This window comes from Platalea leucorodia (genome assembly GCF_965183815.1).
Source record: "Platalea leucorodia genome assembly, chromosome: 3".
Taxonomy (NCBI): domain Eukaryota; kingdom Metazoa; phylum Chordata; class Aves; order Pelecaniformes; family Threskiornithidae; genus Platalea; species Platalea leucorodia.
This window is the reverse complement of record NC_138825.1, coordinates 46,970,456-46,990,638: the sequence shown is the minus strand read 5'-3', so window position 1 is coordinate 46,990,638 and position 20,183 is coordinate 46,970,456. Positions and strand designations below refer to the sequence as shown.

At 39.3% G+C, this 20,183-nt stretch overlaps 1 protein-coding gene across 2 annotated transcripts; it reads right to left on the bottom strand.

Moving 5' to 3' along the window:
- Positions 1-50: 50 nt before the first annotated feature.
- On the bottom strand, positions 51-19,824 carry RAB4A (RAB4A, member RAS oncogene family). 2 transcript variants are annotated; one of them, XM_082305433.1, is made up of 8 exons: positions 19,749-19,824; positions 11,775-11,855; positions 10,420-10,534; positions 8,806-8,868; positions 7,406-7,560; positions 6,379-6,474; positions 4,169-4,329; positions 51-2,909 (listed from the first exon to the last, which is right to left on the bottom strand). In XM_082305433.1, the coding sequence occupies exons 1-7, from the start codon at positions 19,777-19,779 to the stop codon at positions 4,214-4,216; spliced, it is 657 nt and encodes a 218-aa protein (XP_082161559.1). In that variant the 5' UTR covers positions 19,780-19,824; the 3' UTR covers positions 51-2,909; positions 4,169-4,213. The 2 variants fall into 2 exon arrangements, with proteins under 2 accessions (XP_082161559.1, XP_082161558.1); XM_082305432.1 differs by lacking the exon at positions 6,379-6,474 and having other exon boundaries at positions 19,749-19,819.
- Between the last annotated feature and the right edge of the window lie 359 nt (positions 19,825-20,183).

Here is a 20,183-nt window from a genome sequence, read left to right as displayed (position 1 = left end):
TTTTTTTCAAGACCATCTAAGGTTTGTCAGGTTATGGACTTCACTTAGCAGGCAAAACTTGTACAAGTAACCAGAATTTGCTGTAAGACACCTAGAAAATCAAGAAAGATTCTTTATTTGGTGCTAGATACAAGCATTAATTAAATAGTGTAGGCCAACAGACTCATTAAAAGGCAAGACATTGGCTTTAATAAGACATTTAAATCTTTTAAAGGTCTGAACAGCTAAAGCTCCACATCTAATAAATCCTAGGTTATAGGTACCCAGTATTATTTCATGTAAAACTCCAAGCCATCTTGCTTTGGTAAAGTACAAATTTTACACTAAAAACATAGATCATTTAACCTATTTATCACTTACTGTTTAAGTGCGCTGGGTTTGGTTTGCTGTGTGAACTACAATGCTGAAGCTTAAAATCTACTCTATAGATACAGGGCTGTTATTGGCATGATGTTTATTTTCAGAAATAAAATCCCTCAGAGGAGAAACAGTGAACAATATAGCTTGCACTGGTGAGAGCTATTGCTTCCAACAGTATTTCCCTCAGGAGTTGCCATTTTAGAAAGTTTCCTTTTAAAATGTCAGTGAGATGCAGCATAGAAAAGGTGGTGATGCTACAAAACATGCACATTAACCTGGTTGATGTGTATACAGTAAGAGTATATGTTTAAAAAAAAAAAAGGTAAAATATGTCAAAACTCATTATAATGACACTATTCTTTCCTTCCAGGTAGGAAGGGGACAGCTTAAGACAGTTGGTTACAGAAAGTAAAACTGTGCTTACCACAGACACTTGACCAAAATGATCCTAAGAACTGAGTATACAAAAGAGGCCAGTCTTGCATGTAAAGGGAAAAGGACCAGAAGTAGTATAAGAAATCCCCGCCAAACCCCTAAAATTTCTACTTAAAAGCAACAAAAGTGGTAACAGTCCCCCGCTCCTTTCAACTGCTAGTGTAATAATGGAAAGGAGTTTTGATCAACAGCCAGTGCCACTTCAACCATTGTAACAGTGACAGGAGAGAGACCTTTAGCTTTACTTGTGCTATGTCCCAGCTGATAAATAAGTCCTCAGTTTTCACTTTTGTCAGTGCACCCAGAAACCTGTTTAGATTGTAGTAAGGGGGAGGGGAACAGACTCCCCAAAATCTCATCTTTTCCCAGCATTCCAGAACTGGTTTGGGGTTTCAGAACCAAGACCTTTCCCTCCCCAACTCTGGCAGAAATACAACACATCTCAGTTAATAATATGCCATTTGGACTGGTGGAGGAGACAACTCTGTCCAACAGCTACCTCCCAGGACTTGCTTTTGGTAATTCCTTCCAGTTCTGAGTAGTGGAAGCCAAAATAAATTGAGTGGGGATTAAGACAGGTAAGTTTCTTTGGAGTTCTTTGATGTTGTGGTACTTCACACTCTTAGCAGGAAAAAAATACTCCTTGGGAATAATCATTATCAGTTATGTAACAAATCCAGTCCTACATATAACAAGATACACAGGAGAGAGAGAGAGAACACAGAAGTCTTTGGACCCAACAGCCTTTTTAAAACTAAACCTGGGCTTCTCAAGTACAAAGTATATTTAATTCCCTTTAATTCAGAGATGACCCAAGGTATATAGTTTTCAGATAAGCATTCATTTGAACCAAATGTCAGGATGAAGGGAATAGTTTTAAACATAATTCCAATTCCATGAAAGATGGTATGCCTCTGTGTAGCATTCTTGCTTTGTTCTTGTGCTTTAACTGCCCTCTGAATTACAGCATCAGTTTAGTTTTTAAACATGCATTTGCCAAGTGACCCTTAAAAAGATTCATATATAGAAAATAATAAAGCATGTATGACCTTGGAATTTCAATACAGAGTTCTGATCAAATTAATTATTTTGTTTTAATTTGCACTTCCAAGGAGACATCCCATTTCTAGTTATACAACTAACTAAGTAAAAATGTCACTAGTGCAAGTGAAACTGCCCACCTCAATTGGTTGAACGCAGCTACCTCCAGAAACATGAGCTTGGTTCTGCAGCTCTTGTCTGGCAAAACAAAAGCCTACTGTGATAATTCTCCATAAGCTCATGGCCCTGCCCTAGAACTACAACACACAGAGAAGATGCACAGTTCTGTTCACACATACGTTCCACCTTCATGATACCAGTGCTATACAAAACATCAGGACTAAGAAAAAAATCCAAGTCAGTCAACAGCCATTTGAGAGACTTTAAAGTATTTTTTCTAAACTTCTAAAGTTTGATAAAAAGACCTTCAGAAGTTACTTAAGTAACTGTGATAAAGTAGGATATGTGAACATCAATAAAAATTCCTTTTCCAACTTGACATATTAGTAAACATAAGTATGGGTCCTAACCATATGTTGAGAACCAGTCATGTCAACAGCTGCTTAGAACGTGGCAAACTAAGTAGGAAAAAATAAAACAACCTCTCACTGACAGTGCCAGTGGTTTTATAATTCAGGTCATAAATATAAACTATTGTGCAACAAACAAACATGACAAAGCCTACCTCAGTTAAATTTGTTTATATGATAAAAAAATAAAATATTAAACTGCTTGTAGTGCAACACTCTATCAGCATACGTAAGTATACCATGCTTTGTAAGTTTACTGTTACATTATTTACAGTATATAGCAATGCTTTAAACTAGAGGTGAAAGAACAAAAATAGGTAATGGAAAATGTTTACATACAGGTATGAGTCTTAATATTGTCCACCGAATTATCAAGTTTGCTTTGCAGACTTTTGTGTCACGTGAACATTCCTGCCCCACACCACACAGTACACCTTTCTGTCAGCAGTGGTCTGCTCTGTCTGTAGATACTGGAAAGATGTTTCTAAAAACTGCATAGCCTTCAAGCTTTCCTGTTTCTTCAAACACCATCTGCAAAGACAGCTGTAAAACACACAAGAACTCCATCAATTATCTACATCTGATCAATCTGAAAACTCAGCTCCTGAAATAAGATCGATAACTATTCACTCCTGTAGAGCTGTACCAAAGCTGGAGTAAATGAATGTCCTTTTCCAGCAGCCTCTTAGTTGAAGGATGACATTTTATAGAAGGAAAACAAGGGAGAAAAGTAGTTCAAGGATTCCTATCCATTATTTAAAATTCTGAGCTCTAACTGGGGGCTAAGCATCTGGAATATAGAACAAAATATGAGAATGTAGAATTACACGCTGCCTTATTTAACGTTCTGTAAAGCTTCTGCGGCTGTGCACTGCTCAAACTGATGAAAAATGAATACAGTAAAAATGATGCAGTAACTATGCCTGCAGTACTTGTTAATTTGATATCGCTGTCCTTGTATTAGAGAAATAAGGATTAATGGTATCAGAATAATTAACTACACAGCAATTCCTTAATTACCCTCATTGAGTGAAGGAAAAAGGACTGTCCTAACAGACAGACACTTACATACTGCAAGGAGTTAAGTAAAATCAGCGAATACTGAGAGGTGTCTTAAGGACAACTGTTTATAAGAAAGACCAACCGCCAAGCTGTTCTTCCGAGTAGGTTATGTGACTTCTAGTTCTCTTCCCCTACTACTGCTAAAGGGAAAAATCTGTTCCTCACTTCCTCTGAAGAATGTCTTTGGAAGACAAAAGACTGCACACCCATTCCATAGGCTGCAACAGCCCTAGAAGAGCTACTTTAGATGACAACACAAGTTTGAAATCCAGTATTATCTTTTATTTTCAAGTCTCAGTCTTTAAATGTCATATTTTCAGAAAAGACTATATAATACCTTTGGACAAGATACTGCACCATATATTTCGTGAATTCTCATTTCTAGTAATATTTGTCTATGATACAACACAAATGATTTGCTTTCTCTACAGTGCAGTAGGTAAGTATTAGGGCAATAATGCATTTCAGGAATACAGAATTTTTCAATGTTTTCCACAGCGTTACTCAGAGTAAGCAAAGATCTATAAATACTTCAGTAAGAGCACTGGTCTTGCTTTTAGTGGGCAGATGGTAGAAGAAAAATCAAAGTATAAAAAAAAAAAAAAGCCATTCTACTGTGCATTATTTCACTATATTCTATGTTAATTTACAGGCTAACTGTGAAAAAACCAAGCGCTCAATACAGCACATTTATGAAATATGGTAATTTACCCAACGCCCTGAGATTTTTGTAACCTTACCTTTTGTATCTAAAGTGAGTATTTGGGATTTTGTGTTTTGTTTCTTTAACACCCACATTCTTGAGCACTTTGTGCTTGTGCTCTACGTGGTGATCTCAGCTGTCTCAAGGCAGCATCTCCATACTGAATACCCGAGCCCATTCTTTCTGGATCCAATTCTCCTGATGAGAAACAAAATGGTCACAAGAAGATAGATCACTTGCAAATAATACATTCTAACTTAACTGACAACATTAGATAAAGATGCATAATGATAATCTACTCTAGTTATGGAAAGATCTATTGCAATTCTGTTTACTTTTAGGCAATTCCAAACCTATATCATTTTCTCCTGTAATTTCAATCATCTGCCCTTAATCATAATGACAAAGCAGTCTGTCTCTGAGTTAAGCTGGTACAAGAAATGTATTTGCACTAGCTACTTCTAACACAGGAAATGTCCAAAATGTTTTCTGTGAACACTGTTAAAAAACACCTGCTTTCAGAGACTAATATGCAAAGAAAGAAGTACTATAGATACCAAGCCAAACAAAAATGGATCAATCTGACGGCAGGATTCCATAAAGCACTGCCCCCAGAGGAAATTACCTCAGCCTTCCCCACTTCTGGTATCCATTTCTGCCTACTCCATACCCTGTACCTTCAGAAATGTTCTTATGGCTGTATGGCGGACTGGCCAAGATTAGAAACATTTAGTTTCTTAAAAAAAAAAAAAAAACCAAAACAAACAAAAACAAAAACACCACAGAAAATAGAAAGAATCCCTCTGAATAATTCATACCACTTATTCAGGTTCATTGCACACATATGCACCCTCTGTAAGTAAACAGATGGCAGCATGTTGAGGGGACCACTTGATAGCTCGGGAGTAGGGCTGCCATTCAGGAAAGAGCCTGGCTGAACTAGAGGAATGGGACAGCAGGAACCTCATGAAATTCAGCAGCTACGCATGCAGAGCTCTGCACCTGTGATGGAACAGGCCCAAGCACTGGTACGGGCTGGGGACTGACTAGGTAGATAGTAGCAATTGGTTAGCACTGGGACACGTTGCCTAGAGGGGCTGTGGAACCTCCATTCCTGGAGGATCTCAAAATGTGCCTCGACAAGCCCTGGGCAACTTGCTCTCACTTTGAACCTGAACACGCTTTAAACAGGAGGCTGGACTAGAGACCTCCATAGCTTCTTTCCAGTCTTAATTTTTCTGTGATTCGATGCATGTGTGCTGGCACAAAGAAAACAGGAGCAGCTCACAGAAAACAGGACTGACTTCTGTTGTGGTAATGCCTCTTTGAATCAGTGATGGAACAGTATCATAAGAAACTAGCTATACTTTGCTTTTTGGGTTTTTTTTTTGTTTGTTTGTTTGCTTGTTTAAAATGAAAGGTGCTGTTTGGCATTGATTTGATGCAGTAATCAGGAAATTCCCATGCAAATACCATATTCTTTTCATCTAAAAATTTGTGTTTGGCATTCAAAATGTGTAATTGGAGTCCGAGACAGACTTTTCAATATGGCCAATATTTCAATATGGCCAAACTTTGAAGATATCAAACAACTAGAAGATAAGAGAGGAAAACTGGAATACAAATTAGCTGTAATGACACCTAACACTTAGGAGCCTGTCTCGGATGGAAACCTGCCCACTTGTGCTGAGAAGCTTCTGGTTTATTTCTAGATCTGCAAAAGTAAAACCGGTTTCACCTGAGAGGCAGGAAGGTCACTGCAAAGAAACACAGTTGCTAGGAAACATCCCTGAAATTTTCAGTATTATTGTTCAAATTCTCTTGACTGTATTTCCTGCTACATATGAGAAGCAGCATTAAAAGTTATGTCTGCCCTGATACTAGGTTTTTATTCTGCATTGCTAAAACTGTCTAATGTCAGGCTTGATGTTCGTAGGGACATAGCAATGCACAGAATGCACAGCCTACACTCAGTTGACTGTTAAGGTAAACACTGTGTAAAAAACATCCATAATTCATACCACCTCGCCTTTTAGATATACAGATCTGACTTAAGATGTCCATTCCTATTAAAACATATGGGAAGCAGCTATAAACCAAATGGGTTATTTTACCACAACGAAATTTTGGTTCTTTGGGTTAATTCTATTAGAGAACTTTGAATGGCGATATTTCCATGTGTACTTTTAGTTTTCAGGGGCAAAAAAACCCCCCAAAAACATTAAAAGAATATAAACCTCAATTTACCTGATTCAATTTTATTGAGTATTTTTCTGGCACACTGTACAAAGGCCTCTTCAACATTTTCGCCCGTTAGTGCACTTGTTTCCAAGAACATCAGCTCTGCATTTGACATCAGAAAAACAATCTCAAAACAAGTCTGGAATATCTGATATTGTAATTCAAAGCATGAAAGCTAGGAACAATAATCGTTTTCTTAAGCAGAACTACTGTCAAATAGTATGGTCCAGAAAAATTAGTTTTTGATGGCTAAACCACAAAAAACTTCCTCTGAAATTTATACATTAACCCTAGAAACTTGGAATCCAAAGACAATAACCTGGGCTGTGCATGCAAAATAGTGCATGAAACCAAAGAACTTCATACAGTTTCCCATTAATAGAAAGTTATATGCAAAAGGACAACCAGCCACAGTTGGTAGAAAAGACTATTTAGAATTGATTTATAAAAGCAAAACCAGATTTTATTGATGGGAGGACAGCAGCACGGAAGCTCAGACTGAGACTGGCTTTAGCTGCCACAGAAATGTGTCCTCAGACTGGAAATTCCGAATACTACAGACCAGGTAATAGTCCTATGGATCCATGCCATCCACTGAGCTCAGTTTCCTATGAGTAAAACTCATTGCTTCCAATTGCAGCACACCCCCATCCAACCTCGTCCATAATCTATAGAATCTGTAAGATGCTGAAACCTAGGAAATCGTGCTCTTCATTTCCTCCTCAGCCCTTTGGAGGCAAGGCAATACCTGAAGTTGTATTACATTCCCTAGGGAATATATCTTCGCATAGAAGGTATTCTTTAAGCAGCAGCTGTGACTGGAAGAGTCACTGTTAACGAGACTTAAATAGTACGTGTAGGTCTCACTGCAGGCATTGTCCTCTCTCTATGCCTCATGTACTGACAGAATTCTCTTTTCTGTAGGTATCTGACAAGGTACAGTGGGCAAAGTACTCCCTAACTGCACAAAAAAACCCATTATTTTAAGTATTAAGCATCTTTGAATGCTACATGAAGATATCGCACTACTTACCATTTTCTTGTGCAAACCGGGATGCTTCTAAAAAAGTAACTTCACGATCTGCATCAAGATCCTTTTTGTTTCCACACAGAATTATCACAATATTTTGACTTGCTAACATTCTTGCATCCGTCAACCAATTAGTAAGTGCATTGTAGGTTTCCCGGCTATGTAGAAAACATCATCCTTTATTAGAACACACTCGTTTCTAGTGAACAGTTCACTGAACTAAAGCTCAGAAGGCAAATCTGTATTTGTGGCAAACCACAAATTTTCGCTATTCAGGCAAGTCACCTACATACCTCAATATGCCAGCTATGAACAGGGAAGAGTATCAAGTTCTTTCATGAAACTATTTAAGAGCTTAAAGTTTTTAAAAAGCAAAATTAAATCATCCACAACATATAAATAACAATACACAATTATAAAATACCCTGTGAATGCAAAAAGCTAAAATTTTAAGCACTGATCTAGTTTCAGCCTTTTGTGCATGAAATTTTGGGACAACAGAATGAGTTATTGTTTAACATGGAATTCAACTGATACTTAAGTTTCAGGTGGGACTGTAAGAATTTACTACAGTTGTGGAGAATTACCTGCCTGAACTTTCACAGTTTTGTCAAGACAAATAACATCTCAGGCAGTTACCCTGCACACACCATTAGCCATTGTAGTGGTGGTCAAAGATAAAGCCTTCAAGTAGGAAGACTGACGAATGAGTCCAACTGACCTTAAGCACAAAACACAGATTTCAAAGACTGCTCAGAGGAGAACAGTCCACTCACAGGACAAAAAGCAACAGATCTAGCAAATTATCATTAGCCAACAGGAAACTTATCTGCCAAGTACCAGTCAATGGTGGCCAGGAAAAAATGTGGAAATGTGTAATGGTAATTCTACTGGCTGCCTAGAATATTCAAGTATTAAAAGATGCAGCGATGAACTGAATTTTGGGCTACAGTTGAGGAATGTGTAGGTAGAGCGACCTTCTCCAGAGGTTGACCTGTTATACCAGCATACTATTAAGCAGATACCACAAATAGGAGTGTACCACCTTGGTTAAAAGTGGCTGAAGTCTGCTCTTTGTTTCCTTTGCAAGGCTTGCTGAGCCAGTGGTTGCACGTAGCCCATTAGAACAGCTACTAGTGCGCCAATTTCCATGTATTTGTCTAACCCTTTGAGACTGTTTACATTTATGACATTCACAATACATCATGTAAGCAAGTTCCAAAACTTAAATACACACTAAAACAGAAGTATTTTTTATACTTATTTTCCTTTCTTCCTCCCATTCTCCATTAGAGAATCATTATGCATTAATTGAGAATCCTGCCCATTATCCATCGGGGGAATCATTATGCATTAATTGTATCTCGTAGTCTTACAAGCAAAAGAGTTGCTAGCTTTCTTACCTGGTTATATCATAGACAAGCAAAGCACCTGCAGCTCCTCTATAGTAACTCCTTGTTACAGACCTGAAATAGAATTACACATGTACATTTCTGTAATATCTTCATTGTTTCAAATCTGGGTTGATATAACGCAATCTATATTATGAAACAGAATTCTCATTTACATATTTAAAATAAAATGTGTTTTTTAGACAATGTTATCAGCTGTGCAGCAGCAGACTATTTACAACTAGACTTTTGACGGAGCCGTTTCACTAAGTATAGCTGTACAGGGATTCTCAAAGTCCATTATGACCTGTGTGCTGCTGACGCTACAATACCATCATACTATATGGCCTGATACAGAACTGGGAGCTGATGGTGGTATCTGTGGCATGAAAACAGCATAATTAACTTATGTTTGAACGCTCAGCAGTGAGGAGAGAATGAGCGAAGTAGCTGTAATTGAACAATTTAAGACTCCTTAAGCTGAAGAGGAGGAGGCAAGGAAATCAAAGCAAAGCATCCTTCAAAAGGTAGAGGAAGAAGAAGAAACCTGCTAAGTATGCAGGGGTGTGATCAGCCTTAAAAAGAAAAGAATTAGATAGATTATAAAAAGCAACAGGAAAAAAAGGACCTGCAAGGCTGTGAACACTTTGAACCTGAAAGAGCAGAATTTGCACAAGCCTCTGAAAGTACAGAGCCTCCAAGGTCCTCAGAATCCCAGGGTATCTGGCCAACACACTGAAGAGCTCTCATTAATGGAGACTACATAGCACTGCCCAGCTTTACCTAGTCACGGATGTATCCAAAGAACTTGTCTAATAGAGGACATTTACCTTGATTGCTGCCCATTACTCAGACTTCTACCACCATACTCAGCTTTGTTAACCACTGCCCCCCCCTCCCAAAACCAAAGAAATCTCACACACACACACCCCACCCCCTAAAATATAAAAAAACCCTGATGTCCTATTTGATGGTGAATGTACTCAGGAATACATTGGATCTTTACTGAGTTTGATCTATGCCTCAGATGTAGGACACAGTTAAAATACAGCATTAAAAGTACATTAGTGATTCTAAGCTGACAAATACATTGCTTTTTCTTTAAGAAAGTTAAGAGATCTCCATCTTTCTAGAAGTGTATGTAGCCAAGTGAACTTGACAACTAATTTGTTTCCCTCTAATAAAATAATATTAAACTATGAAATTGTTCTCATGCAGATTCTGAAAAGCTTACAACTTCCTGGCATTTACTTATTCCAACCAATAGAACGTCTTCTAAACACAGAGTTAAGCACACACAGTTAGTTAAAAAACTATTCCGAGTTTGGCTGGTGAACAAACTTTTAGCCACATATTCTACTCATATACCTTAACTATCATGGAAAATACCCAAGGAAAGAAGGGCAGAACCTCAGATCCTGCAAGGCAGCATTGCTTTACTGAAATCAATGGATCTATGTTGCCATATCCAAATTGGAAGATCTGGCCTAGTTAATAATATGAAAGTAGGCAAACAGTTCCACTGACCAAGAAACTATGCCTACTTACAAGCAGGGATAAATAATACCCAACACCCACAGCAACAATTTAATAACAAACACTTAATAAAATGATTGAAAAGGGTACCTGAATCTCTCTTGTCCTGCTGTATCCCATATCTGCAATTTTACATATTTACCACCAACATTTACGATCTTTGAACCAAATTCCACTCCTATAGTATGATTTGAGTCATCTTTGACTACAAAAAAAAAAGAAATAAAAACAGGCTTATTTGGAGAATATTTAAAGTGAATAATTATTTTTTACATAATCCAATTTAGGTATAATCAAAACTCCTCAGTGTTCAAATTACAAACTACTTCCTGAACTTCAGATTCAGTGCCACTCTTAAGTCTACTGCCACCATGCAGAAGTAAACATTCTTACAATTTTTGAACAGCTTATTTGATTCAAAATTACTACTAGAAAGGCCTGCCTCAATCAAATCATTCCCCATTCACACTAATAAACAGCAAGATAACTTTTGTACACTTTTTTTCCCAATAGTGTTTTCTAATACTTTGATGCAATTTAAAATTAAAATTTATGGAAAAGCAGAACACAAAAAGACACAGTCTTGCCCACGAATAAGCAAGAGCTACTTCTTCTTTAAAGTACAAAGTTAAGATACTTGCTCTGTGTACACTGCTGATATCACAGATTCTCAGCAATATACAACTGCCCATACTAGAAGCAAGGTCACGGTTCAAGTTCGATCACAGAATCATGCCATCTTCCTTAGTGATTACACGTTATTATCCTAGAGCTATTCCTCAAGAGATAAGGTGAATTACTATTCGGCTGAGAAAGCTAACAGTCACCTTAGATTTACAAAGGTTTCTAAATGCATATTATTTTTGTTTAATCATGATGTTAAATGCACTACCCAACAGGAAATTTTCTTTATATCATCTATACATCTCTAAATAACATTTACAATGGGGTCTCTACTACTATTTATCATAGAACACAGTCCTTGACAAAGAACACAGAGTGTCTATTTACTTAGAAAGAGACTAGATGCTGGGAGATCCGAGTTCTGTCCAACAGGCTTTCTAAATATACTCAAGCAATTCAACTTTTCTTTCATCTGCTCAGTATTTTTTCTGAAAGACCCAAGTCTCTACTATATATCTAGGGAAGCTTATGGCTGCAAGACATAATTCTCATAAAAAGTAAGTGTATTTTCATCAACATCCTGTTATATTTATTTGAGAGTAATAAGGAATAATGCTTAATATCAGGTTTTTGATTAGAGGCAAACAGTGAGCAGTAAAGATAGACAGCATGGTTCTGAACATAATTCTCAGTCAAAATCCTCATCTGTACAAATAAGAGAATTATGGGAACTTCCATACAAAGAATAGATACTCATGTATGCAGAGCCTTCATCTGGTACAAAGCAATGGAGAACCCTTACTATGCTGACATATACTTACATTTCTTTTCAATAAATTGATGTAGTAAACAGGATTTTCCAGTTCCAGCATTTCCTATGACCAAGAACTTAAACAGGAAATCTGAAGATTGAAAGAAAAAAAAAAAAAATTGATAAATTTTAGTACGCACTCATGTTTTTGCCACCAGACCAAGTACGCGAGCCAGCTATTCTCTAGTAGCTGTTATTTCAAAGAGAAGGGAATATGTGACAAAATTAGCAAAATAACAATAAATCTGAAGAATAACCTAGTGTATTTAATAGCGATGTTACAAAGTACGAGCTAAGAATGTTATTTGTTTATGAAGATACAATAATGACAGGAAGAGATGAAAATGGCTGAATTTGAATTCAGTTAAAATAGGCTGAATTACAGGTATATGGTTGGCTTGTATTCCAGCAACCTGTTTTAAGGGTATGTAAGCTATTAACTATAGTCAGTACGAATGCCCTATATAATGATGTCGTTTCTTAAAATCTATGGTTTTGTACCTTTAAAAATTTTTGGGTTGTTTTTTTGTTTTGTTTTGCTTTTTTAATTCACATTAATTTGAACTTCTCTACATTAACTGCTTAATACTCATACTTTGTTTTAATACTTGTAAAGCTGGAACAACTACAATATTTTTCTACGAAGTTTACAGGCAAGAAGTAATTTTTATTCTGGGATGCCTGCTTTCACATTTCCTCCACATGGTGAATTAAGATACAGGTACTTCTGGCACTTTACCTATTTATGAGCCATTTACATCAGTGTGCATTAGTAATACATGTATTCAAGACTTATGGTCCATTTGTATTTTTTTAACAGTTACATATAATGCTTTAGTACTACCTCCCCAGATCTGCTTTCAGTTTGGCTAAAGACTGAAGAAAGCTTCTTTGTCTTGCCACTCTCAAATATATACACTCTGATAAACTCTGATTAGAAAGTTTACAATTGCTTCCCCTAATATACAGCCATCAAGGCAACCCTTACAGCTTGTGCAAGAGTCACTATTTATTTTTCTACCAGCAGCAGCTTTTTTTACAGTCATAGAATCATAGAATGGTTTGGGTTTCTCATATGGTAAAAAAATTCCCACTGCTGAAAAGTCAATAGCAAAACAGAGGGCTATGAATCCTGGGAATGTCCACCATCCTTTGCCTTCACCTGTCTTCCAAATTTTATTCATATTTATAATTAGGCAGTGTTTTACTAAGGATTTTTGCTTTTTTACATTTTACCTTTGCATGATTTTTCTTCTTTCAAATGTTGCAACAGGCTTGGTATAGATTCTGTATTCTACCCTCCTCAGAAAGAGATTTCTGTTTCTTGCTCACAAATACGACCATTTACACCCTCAAGACATTCTGTTCCAAACTTCTCTCATTCTTCACGCCCCCACCCAGCTGCTCACGCTTTCTGGATGAAAAAAAATAGTTACAAAAAGGATTCTGCTTCAGGTTGTGAAAATTTTGTGTTATCTCCTGTAAAGAAGGGCCCTTCATGTCATCTCAACTGCAAAACACGACAAAGCCGAGAATGCTTCGTTTTATCAAATCTTCACTATTAGTACGAAATGTAGATATCATAAATAGCCCCAAAAGTGTTAGGTTAAGAAAAAATTAATCTCTGAAAGAAAGCCAAGTTTCTCTTTTTATGGACCAAATATCACTAGTTAGCTGCTTCATGTACCTTTTTGTATATTTAAACTACTGTGGGTGTGTGTAATCTCACTGGTTTTACCACTTTCAGAAAGTTCCTCAAAATGCGAGATGTTCTGAGACATAGTCACAATTAAAACAATCTGTTTCTGGTCTCTACAGTTTTTCCAAAAATAAATCTGAAATCCAGTTAAAGCTGGTTCTCCTATGTATCTGGTGAATGCTGTTTGTCAGATTTTCTCGTTAAAAACAACTACAAAATTCAAGTCTACCTTCCTTTTTTCCATGGAAGACTCATATTATTGATAGTAGTATAACAGCTACTGTCAAACTAAACCGGCAGAAGAATAAACCCAAACCTCTATTCCTACACTAATTTGCTCTGTGATTGTAAGCACTGGTTGTTAAATGTGGTTCACAAAGCCATACTTGTGCAACCCACGAAACCACACTGAACAGCAAATTTAACACCCTGCTCCGTTCTGCGCAGAGAGGCTGTAGGCCGGGGAGAAACTGAACCTGTCGCTGTCAGGGACTGATCTGGAAGAGCTTGAGAACAGCAGTGTATTTTTCCTGAGGTGCTTTAAGTTGAGGTGATTTATAGTTTGCTCTGAAAGCAAGAGTGATATTTGGGGATTTTCTATTCATGGCTTTAAATTGATAACATATTCTAGCAGCACTTTATAATAGACTCCCAATTCCTATCAAGATTCTGTTGTGCCAGACAACTTTAAAAGGGAATCTTTCCTATAAATAAATCACTTATATGCCAATTTAATACCTGCTTACTTAGTAGACAAAAAATATATTCCCCTCTGGCAAAACAGCAAACAGGTTTTCTAAGGTAAAACTTGAAACTGCAGTTACAATTCACTTGTTTACAGTATGAAAGTAAGAAAAATGTGTTTTATTCCACTATAGAATGGAAATATCAAAATCTTACAATAAAAAAAATCAAAACCTTTCTGCACCAAAGGAGGCAGCAATGTTTCCAAACACATGTAGATTTGTAGAGTAAATGGCACTTTCAAGTTACATTCACAAACATAACTGTGCTTCTATCAGTTTAAACTCCAATTTTATGTAAATTGTTCAAAATAGCAAAAGGCTTTTAAGAATTATGTTAACAGTTTATCCACAAGCACTGGATAACACGCTTCAGGAAATACAGAATACTTTGCATATTTAATCAACTGCAAGGAAGGACAAGAAAAGGGATTTGCCAATACCAAAAGTCACAAATATCCATATTTAACAAGTTTTTAAGTTCACAGCCTAGCATATTAATAAGTAAGGTAATATGAGGTAAGAACAGGGAGAACATTTTTCATTTTCTTATTCTGGAACTTCTTTCTTATAATGTCATTCTGTAGGATAACAGGAACCACATCAATTACATGTTTATAACTTTTTTTATTGCTTGATTTAGGAAATGAAATATCTTCTCTTTGAACTGTACAGATGTATCTAAAAATTTAGCACACTTCAGAAACAGAGAAACTGAATGAGATTGGACAGATTACTTCTTTTAGCCCAATTGTAACATTACTGTGTACTCACACTCAGGAAAAATTTTTATATCTTCATTCTTTGCAATTTCACCAAATGCAACTCATATTCTACTGTCTGCACTACCGCTTAATTGCTCTAGTTTTCCTTTTTGGTGTCCTCTTCCCAGGGGAGTTAAGTCCCTTCATTGCATAGCTTTCCCCCCCCCCCCCCCCCAATTGACAAAGCAGCTCTGAGCTCCAACATTCCAGTCAGCTGCCAAGGCTGTCACCCTAGAGAAGTTTTTCTTTTGAATTCCGTTGTTCCTCCTTCATGGAAAAGCTGAAAAGCAACATCTTTCAGATGTTACAAATGCTTGCTACCATGCTGGCTACTGAAAAGGTCTCAAAAAGTTGAAGTATTTTGCCTGTAAATAAGATCATCATTATACAGAAAGGATTTAGGAAGAAAACTGAACTCTGTGCCAAAAGGAAAAAGAGTTACAAGACATGCACTAGAGAAAGCATAAAGTCATGAAAGATAGCATAGCATGGCTGTTTAAGGAAATAAGGCAATATAAAGAATCAGCTTACTCCCCTCTGTGAGCTACATGCATCACCTGATCCCAAATGGGTAGGGGGTACAGGGAACAAAACTCATTTTCTAGCACAGTCGACAAGGAATAAAACTCTGGCTCCACCCCAAAGATGCACCAGCAGCTAAACTACATGTTTGGGGGGGGTGGGGTGGGGAGGGAGAGGCAGCTGAGGGGAAAGGAGAAGGGAGACAATTGTGGGCTTTGACTCAAGTACCAGCAAAACCAGATGGCTGATGTGGAAACCACCCCCAGACACCCAACCTCCTCCTTTGACTGAAGTTTACTCCAGCAGAAGGAAAAACTGAACAGCTTCCGAGTTACTGCGCCTTAGTCTTTAAAATGTAATGAGAATTAAATTGTTTCTTATATGCTTGCTAATACAGAAGGGGGCAGGGGGGGAAGACCAAATTACATTCCCAATCTCAGTTTGGTCTTCTTCCAACTCCTTGATAAAGAATAGAACTTATATTCACTAATGCTGACCCTTTGGAAACTCTCTGCTTCACGCCATGAAAAAGTCTCTTCTAGTAGTCAGACATCTTCTATTTTGCAGCAGTCTGCATAAGGAAAGAGCGCTCTGAAGCATTGCTACTTGCATATGCTGCCTCTAAATGAGAGAAAAGAGGAGCTCCTCTCCCTGCTTACTCCTTTCTCTAGCAATAAGAGTTAACAAGATAAACAGGTCAAACAGATAAACCTGGTTCTGTTCCAATCTGCATAATGAATGCTTGAAAGGGGGAAGATCTGCTTCCTTACAAGCAAAAGAGCTATGCCTTCTAAGCAATAAAATCAGATTTCAAATAAACTGAAGGCCAGGGTGACAAATACAGAGACCATCAGATAAGTGTGGGGAGGGGGGAATGGGATGGGGAGAAAAGAATGAATCAAATTGTCCAGGTCAAAAAAGAATATTTTTAAATGGACAGAAAGACTATACATTCTTTGACAATGACAGAGATGGATAAATACATGTGATCAGACTGGCCGTAGTAGATACTGGTAGAGAAAACACAGGGAAGTAGGGACTGAAGAGATTTGACTGGAATCTTACATGTCACATTTACTCAAAGGTAGTAAAACCTTTCTTCTATCCTTCTACCACTTAAAACCCAAAGGTTGCTTTGCATTTACCTATTACAAGGCTAAGAGATTTTTAAGTCAGTCTGTATTTACCATAACACAAAAGCATGTACATTTTGCACTGGGAAGCAGGAGATGGCATGCATGTGTTGTTACATGGTAGCTATCGACAGAGAGGCCACTGCATCTCAGAAAACTCGAGTTAAATAATTTTCCTGTGAATAAGAGATTTGTTTCCAATGTTACAAGATAAACTTTTTAAAGAATGACCGTCCTCTCTCAAAAGCAACAGTAAAACGTTCTTTCTAAACTTAAGTCTCAAAATTCATGGAGTTTTCTTCTATTCATGATTGTTTTGGGTTTGGCACTTTGTAAGGGAAATAAATTGATCACATAGGAAAGAAATACAGAAATTAGAAAGTTAAGAACAGAAGACACACACCCCATGAAATAGATCTACAGGAGAGAAAATATGGATTGCAAACCATGAATTTAGTGCCAAGCCTATGAGAGGCTACAGACCTTGGTTTGGAAAGAGCTAAGAATCACAGCAAGGGACAGAAAAAGTTAGTAAGTCTGAGTGAACAGAAAAGGTTCAAAGCAGACAGAATTTGAGACAGAGAAGAGAACTCAGGGAAGAAAAAAAACCAGGAAGAGACACGTAAATTAACTGAGGTGGATAATGAAGTATGATAGGCAGAAAGGACACACCAGAGGAAAGGCTCTTTATTTCTCATAGATTGAGAAAAATTTTGAAAAAAATACACCACCCCCCCTTTCAAGGGGAAGAGAAGTTGAAACCTCACAGCAAAATTAAAGTCATACAAAGGTCAGACAGCAAAATGATATTTAAAAAAAAAACAACAACAAAAAACAACAACAAAAAAACCCCAAACAAAACCTCAACCACTTTCCTGAGCCTATCTGTATGGGATGAAAAGCTTGAGGTTACATAATTAGAATGGGTCATAATCCAGGTGATAAGAAAAATGCGATTTATCAATAAGCATCAACAAGGCCAGTAGCTACAGGGATTCCAGCACTGAGGCGATACAGCGACCACTGATCTCAGTCACCAGGGGGAAACTGCCCTAATACTTCTGTCATCCTTGATCATCACCGTAACAGCTGGGCAGAAACAAACCACTCCTTGTTAAGACAGCAGGCACATTAAATCCCAGAGAATTCATCAAGCACAGAAAAGCCATGATTTTTTCACATCATACTGTTTACTTTGAACTGTCAATTGGACTGCTACATATGTGGACAGGACACTGCAAAATTAGATGGTGGTTACTGTTATGGTCAGAGACGGTATAGCCATTGTTAAATTTTATGTTATAACTTAGTTTTTATTCTTCTATCTACCCTAAACCTTGAGACTCTCAAGTATTCTAGCTCAGAATTTTTCTAGCTCGTGTATGAATAGAACAAACAATGAAACTCAAAAGAGAAATATACCAAGCAATAATTAAACAAATAAAAGGAACAGACCACAACAACTGCAAACCTTCAACTTTAAGGGCTCCTTTTCTGGGACATCAAAACAATCGAAAAGTATCAACCGCTACAGTGGGCTTACAATTGCTATTTTGCATCACTGGAACAATGCAAAAAGTGTTGAAATGTACTTGTTACTGTAATCTATTTAGCTTGCTTACTATTACAGCATCAAAAGAGGAGCACTGCTGAAATTCTCTCCGTCATCTCTGATTGTCTACCCACTCACTTGCTTAGAGACCACCAGTCCCACTGTAAGCATAGCCAAAGTGATCCCAGATCTTGATCACAAGAGTTCAGAGCATGAAGAATTAGTCAAAGTCACATTTAAATCAACAGAGCACCCCTCTCTGGTTTCTATGTATAAGTTTTACATGTTTCAAGATAGTATGGATAAAATAAGCAGGGTCTTGATATGCTAACGTTCGCACTTCAAGGGCTGCCCCACACTCTTGCCTCATTTTGCCCTTTAGTTCCATGCATTTGCTGTACACCAAAGCACTGACCAGCGGTACAAAACGTCTTAAGCACTGATGACCACGGTATTGAAAAGAAACCGACTTACACAGCAGCAAAAATCAGGTAAGTTAGCCTACTAGTAAGAACTCCTGATGGGTGTCGCAGTTAGCAGAGGAGTTGTGTCCGATTTTGCTGTAATCATCCAAACTATTCCTTATTTTCAAAACTGCTCTAAAAGCAAGAGAATGCAAGTCCAGCTCTGAAGTCTGAACAGTGACTGAAGATAAGTTGTTGCAACAAAACTAGAAAATGACAATTGAAAGGGTTCATCACAGTATTCCATACTTCTCTTACTCTCCAACAACCTATCATATGGACTTTGAAAATGCTTACATGTATGACAGCATTCTTATACTGCAAAATATTACAGAAAGGGGAGAAAAAGCAAATCGATTCAAGCAAACAGAACTGTTTCAAGCAAAGTTACAAAGAAGAGAAATGAATACTATTCAGTCGCTTCCCATCTCCCCCACCTAGCCAGCAACACCAGCTCTGCCTGCCTTTTCGGCTCCTCACTTCTCTTTGACGCTGACACACCCCGCCAGTGCCAGCACTCCGACTTACTCCTTCGGGTGTTTCACTACTAGTAGTAGTTAGACATCCATGCCGACATAGGGACGTGGGAAGATATTCACTGATCTTTTTCCCCTCGCTCGCTCTCACGATCAGTTCTTTTCAATGCTCGCACATCTAAGACGACAGGACCGGACCCGCAAAAGAACACCGTCTCCAGTTAGAGAGGCGTGCGGCTTCTCCCAGGGGACCGGCACCGCAACTTTCCCTCCGAATTCACTTAGCGGCAACCGGTAGCGCCCAAGCTCCCTCGCCTAGATTTCACTCACGTTTCGAGTCAACGCCTCCGCGCCACGGAGGACAGTTGCGAACGCCCGCTGCCCTGTCGGCCCGGGCAACGCAGGCAGGGGCAGGGCGCTGCGGCGCCCACAGGGACAGGCCCTCACGGCAACGGCGGGGAGCCCGCCGGAGCCCGCGGAGCCGCCACGGCTCACGCCGCGCCGCCTCAGCCCCTGCTCCGCCGCCGCCTCCCCGCTCCCCAGGAGGTGCCTGCCCGGGCCCGGGCCCGCTCCCCCGGAGGGGAGGAGGAAGAGGAGGGTCCTCCCGCCCCGCCCCGCCCCTGGCTCCTACCGTAGGTCTCGGACATGGCAGTCTGCGACATTTCGGGAGCGGCGAGCCCGCCGCCCCCTCCTCCTCCTCCTCCTCCTCCTCCCCCCCCCTTGCCCGGGGACGGCGCTGAGCGGCGGGGACTGGCGGCCCGGCAGAGGCGGGCGGGCGGCCCGGGAGGGAAGCGCACGAAGCACCGGCGCCGGGCCCGCCTCCGCCCCGGCAGCAACGGCCGCAGCTGCGCACGCGCGCCCAGCCCGCCGCGCCCTCCGCCGGCGGCGGGGAGGGGGGAGCGCGAGCCCCGCCCCGCGGCGCGGCGGGAAGGGGCCGTGAGGTGCCCGGGCCCGGCCCCGGGCCTGCGCACAGCGCGCTGCCTCCGCCGCGCGTCCGCGGTGCCGCCCCGGCGGCCGCGGGCCGGGCTGAGCGGTGGTCGTGCCGTCAAGAAGCTGCCCGCCGCTC

Excerpts from the sequence above, each read along its gene's own strand:
- RAB4A (XM_082305433.1), bottom strand. The coding sequence starts at position 19,779 with ATGTCGCAGACTGCCATGTCCGAGACCTACG. Across the intron at positions 7,561-8,805 it reads CTTGTCTATGATATAACCAG|CCGGGAAACCTACAATGCAC; the intron begins GTAAGAAAGCTA and ends TTTTCTACATAG. Across the intron at positions 4,330-6,378 it reads ACTCAATAAAATTGAATCAG|GAGAATTGGATCCAGAAAGA; the intron begins GTAAATTGAGGT and ends GTTTCTCATCAG.